Below are 11,996 nucleotides of genomic sequence, written 5' to 3'. Positions count from 1 at the left end.
TTACCTCACTCAGGATGATAGCCTCCAAATCGGTCCATTTGCCTAAGAATTTCATAAATTCATTGTTTTTAATAGCTGACTAGTTCCCAATTGTGTAAATGTACCACCTTTTCTGTATTCATTCCTCTGTTGAGGGACATCTGGGTTCTTTCCAGCTTCTGGCTACTATAAATAAGGCTGCTATGAATATATTGGAGCATGTGTGTCCTTATTATAAGTTGGAACAACTTCTGGATATATGCCCAGGAAATGTATTGCTGGATCTTCTGGTAATACTATGTCCAATTTCCTGAGGAACCGCCAGACTGATTTCCAGAGTGGTTGTATAAGTCTTGCAATCCCACCAACAATAGAGGAGTGTTCTGCTTTTTCTACATCCTTGCCAGTATCTGCTGTCACCTTCATTTTTGATCTTAGCCAGTCTGACTGGTGTAGGGTGGAATACTTGAAGAATAGGCCATTTCTTTCTACCAGACAGCAGAGTGGAGCTAACCTTGGTTTTGGGTGTGGGTGAGCCTGAGGCTACAATGGTAGAAGAGCTGATCCTGCCATTTGTCTCTCATAAAGTGCTATGAATGCAGTGATGATGTTCCACCACTACTTCAAGCACTAGGAAAAGCTGCCCACAGGGTCAGGAATCCTGTGAGGGCCTGATATTGATGGTGTCACAGAAGCCAGAGGTGTTGAACCAGACCAATAACTCATTGAAATGAATATTTGAAAGGGGAGAGAGAGCTATATACTGTGGGACACACTGTAGCATAATACAGCTGCCATGATGAAGTGTTTTCTAAACCATTATTTTTTGTTTTTTTCTGTTTTGTTATTTTTATTTGGCTAGGGAGTTTGCAAAGGTGAAGGGAAGATATGATGTGATGGGAAGATGAGTAGGACTGGGAAGCATGATGTAAAACTTGCAAAGAGAAAGGAGAGCAGATAGGGGATTATTGGAGGGTAAACTAGGAAAGTGGAAAACATTTGAAATGTAAATAAAGAAAAGATGTAATGAAAAAGTTTTAAAAATTGAATATACTTGAATCAATCTCAGTAAATTTGGGAACAAGACAAGGAAGCCCACTCTCCCCATATGTATTCAGTATTGTACTCGAAGTGCTAGCTAGAATGTAAACTAACAAAAAGGGATCAAGGAGATACAAACTGGCAAAAAAGAAATAAAGGTATCACTATTTGCAAATGATATAATAGTATACACAAGAGATCCCCCGAAAAACCACCTGAGAACCTCAGCTGGTAAACAACTATAGCAATATGGCCAGCTGTAAAATTAACTAAATAAATTAGTACCCTTCCTTAATACAAATGATAAACAGGCTGAGAAAGAATTTAGGGAAACAACTCCCTTTAAAATAGCCACAATTAATATAAAATATCTTGGAGCAACTCTAACCAAACAAGTGAAAAACCTGTATGACAATACCTTCAAGTCCTTCAAGAAAGAAATAGAAGATCTCAGAAAATGGAGAGATCTCCCATGCTCATGGGTTGGCTGAATTATTATGGTAAAAATGGCCATTCTACCAAAGGCAATCTACAGATCAATGCAATCCCCATCAAAATCCCAACACAGTTCTTCAAAGACATGGAAAGACCAATTCTCAAATTCATCTGGAAAGGCAAAAACCCAGTATAGCCAAAAAAATTCTTAACAATAAAAGAACTGCAGGGGGAATCACCATTACTGAACTCATATTTTATGGCAGGGCAATTAGTGATAACAACTGCATGGTACTGGTACAGAGACAGACCAGTGATCAGTGAAATAGAATTGAAAACCCAGAAATAAAACCACACAAGGACACTTGATCTTTGATAATGACACCAAAACATACACTAGAAGAAAGAAAGCATCTTCAATAAATGGACCTGGTCTAATTGTCTGTCTGTATGTAGAGAAATGAAAATAGACCTAGAATTGTCACCTTGCACAAAGCTCAAGTCCAAGTGGATCAAGGACCTAAACTTAAAACCAGACACACTGAATCTAATAGAAGAGAAAATAGGTAACAGTTTTGAACTCTTTGGTACAGGGGGAAATTTTTTAAAGAAAGTTCCCATGGCTCATGCTCTAAGATCAAGAATTGATAAATGGGACCTCATGAAACTGGACAGTACATAGTACATTTGTATGGCAAAGGACATAGTCAATAAGAAAAATTGGCAACCTACATATTGGAAAAAAAATCTTCACTAACCACATATCTGATAATACAAAACATATAAAGAACTCAAGAAGCAAACCACCAAAACACCAAACAATCCAATAAAAATGGGTTATAGAACTATACCTTGAATTCACAACAGAGGAATCACGAATGGCTGAGAAGTACATAAAGAAATGTTCAAAGTCCTTGGTGATCAGAGAAATGCAAGTCAAAACAACCCTGAGATTTTACTTTATACTATTCAGAATGGCTAAGATCAAAACCTCAGGTGACAACACATGTTGGTGAGGATGTAGAGAAAGAATACTCCTCCATTGCTAGTGGGATTACAAACTGGTAAAACCACTTGGGAAATCAATCTTGATTTTCCTCAGGAAATCAGAAATATATCTACCTGAAGACCCAACAGTACCACTCTTGGGAATATACCCAAAATATGCCCCATAATGGCAGAGGGGCATGTGTTTCATATGTTCATAGCAGCCTTATTTATGATATCCAGAAGCTGGAAACAAAGCAGATGTCCCACAACAGAAGAATGGATACAGAGGACATGTTTCATTTACACAATGGAATACTTCTCAGCTAAGAGGAATGAGGACATTCTGAGTTTTGCAGGCAAATATATGGAACTAGAAAATATCATCCTGAGTGAGGTAACAGACCCAAAAAGACATTCATGGTATGTATGCACTAACAAGTGGATATTAGAAAAAAATACAGAATACCCAAGATACAGTCCACAGAACTCTAAAAGGTCAGCAAGCTAAAGGGCTCAAGTGAGAATGCCTCAGTCTCACTTGGGAGGGAAAAGAAAAAAATCACAAGTGAAAGGGTGGGAGGGATCTGGGAGGGAAAATGGATGGGGGATGGTGGGAAGGCTAACCTGATCTGGTATTGGGTGAGGAGAGAGGGCTGAAGCCCTATGGGCCAGCATGAAGAATGGGAGCAGGTAACCTTTGGAGGTAGGAGGTTGGGAAGACTGTCCAGAATGCACAGAGACTTGGGGGGTAAAAGACTCAGGACTCAAAGTGAGGGACCTTAGATTAAATGCCCGGCAGTAGAAAGAGGGAACTTATAGAGCCCACCTCCAGGAGGAAGACAGGGCATCAAATGAAGGGGGAGTTTGCCATCCCACAGTCAAAACTCTGACCCATAATTGTTCCTGTATGAAAGAACTACAAGGCTGTAAATGGAGAGGAGCCTGAGGAAAAGAAGGTCCTGTGACAGGCCCAAAGTGGGATTAAGCTGAAGGGGAGGTCCCAAGGCCTGACATTGTTACTGAGGCTATGGAGTGCTCACTAAAAGGGACCTAGCATGACCTTACTCCTGAAGACCCAACAAGCAGCTAAAAGATTCAGATGCAAATATTTGCACCCAACCAATTGACAGAAGCTGCTGACCCCTGTGGTTGAATTAGGGAAAGACTGAAAGAAGCTGAGGAAGAGGGCAACCCTGTATGAGAACCAGCATTCTCAATTTGGATCCTTGATATCTCTCAAACACTGGACCACCGAACAGTTAGTGTACACCAGCTGATATGAGCCTTTTAACACATACAGCAGAAGACTGCTGTATCTGTGTTCCATCAAAGAAGATGCACCGAACCCTCAAGAGACTGGAGGAGTTTAAAGAGGTTAGGAGTTTAGGAGTTTATGAGGAGACAGGGAGTTTAGAGGTCAGGCAGGGTAGGGGGTGAGGGGTGAGGATATCCTAGTGGAGAAAGGGGGTGGGGAGGAGGTATGGGATGTGGAAAAGTCAGAGGGTGGACTGTGGGGTGAATAAAATCTGGAGTGTATTTCATATGCCAGCTTTTTTTTGCTGAAAGGACCCTGATATAGCTGTTTCCTTTGAGGCTTTGCCAGTGCCTGGCCAATACAGAGTGGATGCTCACAATCATCTATAGGATGGAACACAGGGCCCTAATGGAGGAGCTAGACAAAGTACCCAAGGAGCTGAAGGGGTCTGCAACCCTATAGGTGGAAAAAAATATGAGATAATCAGTACCCCCCCACACACACCTTGTGTCTCTAGCTGCATATGTAGCAGAACATGGCCTAGTCGGCCATCATTTGAAAGAGAGGCCACTTGGTCTTGCAAACTTTATATGCCCCAGTACAGGGGAATGCCAGGGCCAAGAAGTGGGAGGGAGTGGGTAGGGGAGCAGGGCGGAGGGAAGGTATAGGGGACTTTTGGGATAGCATCTGAAATGTAAATGAAGAAAATATATAATAGAAAAATTTAAAAAATAAAATAAAATCTGGATTTAAAAATAAATTAATTACAGAAAAATCGAAGTAGGACAAAACAAAAAGAAGTAAAAGAGGCCAAAAAAAAAAAAAAACCACACACACACACACACAAGAAAAACATATCAACAGAGATGAAGCTGTCCAGTTTTCACTATGATCTGTTCTTTTCCAATTAGATGATTTCCACATATTTATATATTTGAGGAAGATTCTCCTGTATTAGGATTTCACTCTGCCACTCAAATAGACTTCAATTTTAGCTGTTTGTCTCTGTATAAATCATATCCCACTCATCTTTGCTCCCCATTTGATCTGTCTATTCCAGGCCACTCACCCCCATCCATAGCTAAAAATGCTATTTTCCCTTCATATGGATATTTAGCCCTATCCCATTACATTACACTACACTACCCTCTTAGGTTATATGGATAGTAGCCTGAGTATCATCTTCTTAGCGAAAATCCACAATAAATATGTACTTGTCATATTTGTCTTTCTGGTTTGGGGATATTTACTCAGGATGATTTTCCATTTCCATCTACCTACAAATTTCATGTTGTAACTTTTTTACTCACTTCATATCCCTCCCATTGCCCCACCTCTTTTGTCATCCACTCCCACAATCCTCCCTCCATCCCCCTTTTCTCCATTTTGTTTGATTTTTGCTATTAGCTTGCTGTATATTGTTTTTATTATATTTAGTAACGGACCTTGAATTCCTATTCTCTCCAATACTTTGTATTTTGTCAAAGGATTTTCAGCATCTAATGAGAGGATCATATTTTTTTTTCCTTTAAGTTTGTTTATATAGTGGATTAAGTTGATAGATGTCCGTTTATAACCATAATCTGTTTCTTCTCCTTCTTCTCCTTCTCCTTCTGCTCCTGCTCCTGCTCCTTCTCCTTCTCCTCCTCCCCTCCCTCCTCCTCCCCCTCCCCTCCCCCTTCTCATCCCCCTCCCTCCTCCTCCCTCTCCCACCCTCCTCCTCCACTTCCCCCTCTTCTTCTCCTCCTCCTCCTCCTTCTCCTTCTCCTCCTCCTCCTACCCCTCCTCCTTCCCCTCCCCTTCCCCTTCCCCTCCCCCTCTTCTTCTTCTTCTTCTTCTTCTTCTTCTTCTTCTTCTTCTTCTTCTTCTTCTTCTTCTTCTTCTTCTTCTTCTTCTTCTTGTATTTCTTCATCCTTTTTATTTATTGAAAAGGTGTTGCATTATTGTTAATTCCCTTTTCTGCATTCAATTGTCAAATGGCTTTTTGCCTTTCAGTTTGTTTAGATGACGGATCACATTTATTGATTTACATATGCGGAAACAGCCATGTATCTCATTCTTACATTTGTTTTGCAAATGCTTTGCCTCTATGTTCATAGGAGAAATTGGTGTGACAATTTTTCTTTCTTGAGTTTTTATACTTTTTTAAAAAAGGATAATTATGACCTCATTAGGTGAATGGGCAATATTCCTTCTGTTTTTATTTTGTAGTAAAAAATGGGAAGTACTTGCATTAATTCTTACTTTGAAATATTGTGGAATGTAAGCAAATAAAATAATTTAATAAAAATATTTTTCTTCCCTCCTTAATCTTTTATTGGTGAGATTTCCTTTTAGGTTCATGTTCAAATATTTAAGTTTTCATTTCCAGAATACCTGTAGCTTGAGAATTCTTTATTGATTTTATTTTTACTCTTCAGTGTTGAACTATTTTATTCATTTCCTTTGCTTTTTCTGTCTTCATTAATTCCATCATTTTTCCAATAAGGGGCTCTTTAACATATATTGAGGCTTTTTAAAAGTCTTTGTGTTTCTGCTCTGATGCATTTAGCAGAGCCACTGTAGTAAGTTTTAGGGCTTATTGGAACCTAATACACGGTTGTTGTCATGAAGAAGGGAGAGGCAGAGCCCAACTTAAAGCAGTAAGTAGCCCATGGTGACCTCTCATTGCACAGAGGGGCCTTGAGTTGATACTGGGTGATTTTGTGTTAGCTAAAAAATGCCCAATTCAGAAATCATCATATAGTCTTTTAGGGGAGGGTTTCTGGTGGATATATAAAAGTTTGTAATCAAACAAGAGCCAATGAAAGGTAACATCCATCACTGAGGATCTACCCACCCTTTCTCCTGAATGACAGACTAACACTCACTCCCAACATCTAGAAGAATTACATTTCCTACCACATAAATAAGCTGCACAAAAAGATACTGAAACTAGAAATTATACTTAAATTTTTCTTTTTTTAAAGGATTTTATTTGCACAAGCATTAAAACTGAAAATAAAGTTAATTTAGGAAACATGAGCATTCAGTAGTGAAAGCAAAAGTTACAATACTCATGTCAAATATTTGAAAGCTCCCAGAATTCACATTACAATGTGGATTTTGTGGGACTCAAGAGTTTAACATACTCAATAAATTCTGTTCATTGGAGTGGATGGCACTCCTCTGGAAATAGAGTCTCATGCCACATGCTTTCTTGTGAACATCAGGGTGCTCACACAGTAGGGTATTGGGCCAATGAAGCAATTGCACAGTGGTTGTTCCTGTCTTTGGCAATCATCATATATCCACTCAATCCCCATCGTCTACCCCAGCTGAAAGAAAACATATTTTCCATTAAGTAGAAATGATAACATATGATAGACTTATTACAATAACCAACAAGAGGCCTACATAACAGAAGTATCAGAGAAATCTAAAGGTCTACTCCTGAGTTCAAGAGATGCCTCAACCATGATGTGAATACTACAGCAAAGAATGAGACTTTCTACCCATATGTGCAATAAAATTAAAAACATGATTTATGCATGAAAAAGTAATGGCACTGACATGAAACTTGTATCCTAGAAACCAGAGTAAGAGTGGAAATTTCACAATAATATATTGTTAGTATGTTCTTAGAGATACAGTGTAGCTTAGAGTTCAATGAGTGGAGATCAACTCCAAGGGCCATTTACAAGCCAGATTTATGTTGTAGTGTGCCTGTAATAAAAGGTTTTGGAACATGGACAGAGGGTATACATGTTGCAAGCTGGCTATCTAGAGTAACTAATAATTCCTAGATCAGCCAGAAACACTGCCTCAATGTGGAAGTTGTGTAATGATTGAGAAACAATTGGCATTAAAATCAGTGCTCTACGCAGGTGCACACATGTGTCCACAGATATGCAGATAGGTAAATAGACCTCATACACTTACATGAAAAAATAAGAATAAACTTTGTTCAACTTAACTGGGTCAATCATTTCTAGGCTGTGTATCAAAATACTGAGTGCAATATTTATTCTCTTCATGAATGCCCTTTTAGGGCATCTAGGCCCTTAAGCACTAAACAATCTCTCTAGCCTTGGGAATTTTAAATATAGAAAGTTTGGCAATTTATACCTGTTCTTGATCAGCCAGTAATTATTGCCATCTGTTTCATTTCCCACATAACCATAGCCAACTATCAAAACTGCATGATTCACAGAACTTGTGCAATTTGGTTCATAATAAACACCTGAGAAATAAAATGGAAGTTGTTATGAGATGCAAAGGATACATGACAGTGAGCAATGCAATAGGGAAGCATGTTCACAGGTCCTGAAATTATATAAACTACAATGGAATAATGAGTTTTATGAATAGTTCTAAATATATATTTTTTCACAGAAAACTGAAAAAAAATCAAAATAGTGATATTTGTTGATAACCATGGTTTACAAGCATATGAGATGACTTCTTGAATCTCATGTCAACTTCAACTTATAGGACATAAATTACTTAATCCAAAGGCTTTGTTATTAGTTGATATCAGATATTCTGTCTCAGTAAATATATAAAAGTTCGACAAAAGTGAGAAGGGTTGAAAATTTAGCTAACCAATAAAGTTTATCATACAGGTGTTCATATCAGGTGAAATTCAGTACTTAGAAATATTATATGGAGATGAGTAAAGTCCAGACACTCAAACATTCACATAATATGTTTTAAGTAACAGCTGGTCTGTGAACTTGTCATGGCATAGGGAATATCACAATTTTTTTCTTCATATCTAGAAGGAAATATACTAACCTCTATCATAGAACCTAAAACTACTAGAGGCAACATGAACTCCAGTAGCAATGGGGCCTTTAGTTGCTACAGCATCCATGAGGACATCTTCACTTTCTGGGAGGACCACAAATCCTGTGATTTTAGCAGCAGAATTTTTAGGATTGTACCTGCATAATCCTTCCTTTAAAAGATAAAGAAGTAGAAACTCAGTTACTTCCACTTACAGCCTGGAAAAAAGAGTCAGAACCACAGCATTCTGCACTTTGCAAATGAATAAATTAAAAGGATTATTAAATATAATCCCAGGAAGTAAAATATTACTGTATGATTAGGAACTAAAAATAAGTTCTTTTATCTTCAATAACAACCAATAGGTCTTCATAATCTTAGAAAATTAAGTGTCACAGAGTTGTGAAATATCTGTACAACTGTTTCCATATTCTCCATGTACACACACACACACAAAAGGCCATACTGATACTTTCACGCCAAAATCTTAAACAAAAAATACATGACAACAAGGATATTGAATAACGAGATTCTACCATGTAATCTGAGCTCTGAGATAGTGTACTATCTCTACAATTGTCACTCACTAGAAGCTGAGCTGAAATGACAACATAGGAATTCCACTTACTTTTCCTTCATAAGGGTAGGTTGCCTGAGCCTCCAGACCTCCATTGTGCAAAACGTACTGGAATCCATTGTATGTATTACCCCAATGACAGCCTCTATTGCCTTGAGGCCTAGAACAGTCCACTAGGTTCTGTACACTCAGTGGGATCAGTTTGCCTGTTTTCTTGAACATTTGTCCTTCTATGGCACCAGTCACAGGAAAAGCCCAACAAGAATTACAATTTCTCTAAGAAGAGAAGAAAATATGATCATTCATAAACAAATACTAACTCAAGAAACAATTTGGAAAAGCTAATAATTAAGGAAATTGGGAAACTGGCAGTTGATAGGTCTATAGAAAGAAATGGTCAATCTCCTAGAGGACTTGGATGCAGCTAATATGTACCCGATGCAGTACACACACACACACACACACACACACACACACACACACACACACACACCTGAGCAGGAGCTATTGGTTTTATGGGTTATTAATGACAATAGAAGGAGGCATGTGTTCTACAGTGTGAAGAGAATCTAAAAGTTGGAGAATATGTGTGGCAGATTGCAAAGATCAATATATACTGTACAATGTATAAAAATTTCAAGGAAGAAAAAACTATCATTAAAAAATAACTGCAATTCCCTCTACATTCAATTTGAATGCATAAATATATCCTGTTTTGACATTCATGTGGTTTAAGAAGATGAGCATAGCCTGGCAGCGTGGTGCATGCCTTTAATTCTAGAATTTGGGAGGCAGACACATGCAGATCTCTGTGGATTCAAGGCCAGTCTGGTCTCCAAATGAATTCCAGGTCAGCCAGAGTTCTTAAAACAAGAAAACCTGTCTCAAACAAAGAAAACAAGCAAGCAAACAAACAAAATCCCAAAAGGAGGAAGAGCAGAAGAAGATTATGGTGAAGAAGAAGAAGAAGAAGAAGAAGAAGAAGAAGAAGAAGAAGAAGAAGAAGAAGAAGAAGAAGAAGAAGAAGAAGGAAGAAAGAAGAGAAGGAGGAGGACGGGGAAGGAGGAGGAGGAGGAGGAGGAGGAGGAGGAGGAGGAGGAGGAGGAGGAGGAGGAGGAGGAGGAAAGGCATGTGACACTGTCATACCTGATTCCTCACACGAGTCACATAGCCTTCATTTCGCCAATCAACAAATTTGGGCAAAGCATCTTTCCAATACCAAGATTTAGGAAAAGGACTACCAAGTGCACGTTTCCAGATACTTTTTCTTGTTTTGTCAACTGGCAATGTAACACCAAGTACGGTGTTCATAAATTCTTCATCAGTCTTCAAGGAAAAGTATGTAAATTATTATTAAAGAAAAGGGTTCATGTAAAGAATTCAAGAAAACACCGTGTGAAGCAATTCATACCACACTCACCATGTCAGTAAACCCATTTATTCCCATGGTGTAGGTATTCTTCCCTAGGGAATTCTCCCTGTTATGCAGTTTAATCCTTTTTACATTTTCTTCCCATATTGCTCTTCTCAGTACTTCTTCCTCCTGAAGGAGCATATAATGGAAAACAATTCATTATATTTGAATTCCTGCACGAATTGCTGTTGTGGGTGTTAAGAGGCCAAGGAAGAGATATCAGAATACTATGGTCTCACTTTTACATACTGAGGAAAGGAGACTCTGGACATCGTTTGCTCACAATGATTCTTAGTAGGTAAACTCTCAGTGGTGGTGGTGGTTTTAGTGGAGCACCCATGATCTCTCATGTACCTAGACATTTTTACCCTGGGGAATCTCTGGACATTTTCTTGAATACCAACCAGACTGTATAATTTTTCAAAGCTTCCCATCCACTCTTTCCATTCGACATCCAAACTGGGATCAAATGCTGAAACACCTGACATGATTCCCAAGCACAGGATAACCAGAAAGAAAGCAGGAGTCATGTCTCAACCTGAGTATGAAAGAGAAATGAAGATATGTCTGTACCAGTGTTTTAAAAATGTCATCTTACTATGTCCTGAGAAATTAAGCCATTCATGGTTAATAAAATAATTTGTGTTAATACTCCAAACACTTTTCAAAGATCGTAGAAATCCTTGAAAATGTTTTTGAACCATGTCACTCAGTAGTGGTTATTAGACCCATTGTAAAAAGAAAATACTGTACACAGAATTCTAGCATTGTAAACTTTAGGTGTACTCCATCTTGTTTTAGAAAGATATCCATGCACAAGGAGGAAGAAGTTTTTTAAGATATCACTTATAATTTCTACCAAGCAGAACTTCTATCAAGTAGTAATGAGTTTTAATTTCAAGGTGAACTCAAGAGTTGGGTCCATCTATCTTCATATGCCTTTCTCATATATAACAAGTGGTGGGCATGTCTTTAACCTTCTCTTCTTCAGTGAAACAATGTGAAATATTATCTAGAAAGAATGTGGGAATTATTACTTTCTATTCTTGCCACATAACCCATGGGATTATATAAACAAATTCCTACTCCCTACCTATGTAAGAATGATGTCACTTAAAAAAATAGGAATCAAAAGTCATGTGAAAAATGGAGTATGATAGCAAGTCAATAATGGGATTTTATATTCTGTATTTGCTGGATTTCTAAATCAATACTTCCCATAGGCCGTGATAGGGACATACCACCTGCTACTGCATATACACCTGTAAATTGAAAACAGTTATGTCTATGGGTTAGTGCAAGGGATGTCTTCAAAGAAAAACAGCTGCAACTCTGTGGACAGAAGCAAACTTTCAGACCAAAAAAAGACTTGACTTTCTCTTTAAATTTTCTACACACCCCCACTCTAACTTCACAGAGGACTAGTGATGCTTAGGCTATATTTTTCTTCTTTTTGATATGCTCGATTCTCCATGGAGTCTCCCAAAGCACCCATCCAAGCCCATTTTCGATTCTGCCATTCACTGGCAGAGCCTTAC

At 38.3% G+C, this 11,996-nt stretch overlaps 1 protein-coding gene across 2 annotated transcripts; it reads right to left on the bottom strand.

Annotated features, from left to right (window-relative positions):
• Positions 1–6,917: 6,917 nt before the first annotated feature.
• LOC147000943 (cathepsin Q-like) lies at positions 6,918–10,988 on the bottom strand. Of its 2 annotated transcripts, XM_085830739.1 has the most exons (8): positions 10,863–10,988; positions 10,465–10,587; positions 10,283–10,370; positions 10,191–10,252; positions 9,096–9,320; positions 8,477–8,639; positions 7,808–7,922; positions 6,918–7,017 (listed from the first exon to the last, which is right to left on the bottom strand). In XM_085830739.1, the coding sequence occupies exons 1-8, from the start codon at positions 10,986–10,988 to the stop codon at positions 6,918–6,920; spliced, it is 1,002 nt and encodes a 333-aa protein (XP_085686865.1). The 2 variants fall into 2 exon arrangements, with proteins under 2 accessions (XP_085686865.1, XP_085686864.1); XM_085830738.1 differs by having other exon boundaries at positions 10,191–10,370.
• Between the last annotated feature and the right edge of the window lie 1,008 nt (positions 10,989–11,996).

This window comes from Mus caroli, unplaced genomic scaffold (genome assembly GCF_978045245.1).
Source record: "Mus caroli unplaced genomic scaffold, Mus_caroli_1 scaffold_15, whole genome shotgun sequence".
Taxonomy (NCBI): Eukaryota; Metazoa; Chordata; class Mammalia; order Rodentia; family Muridae; genus Mus; species Mus caroli.
Note: the sequence above shows the minus strand (reverse complement) of the source record. Positions and strands in the feature narration are given on the sequence as shown.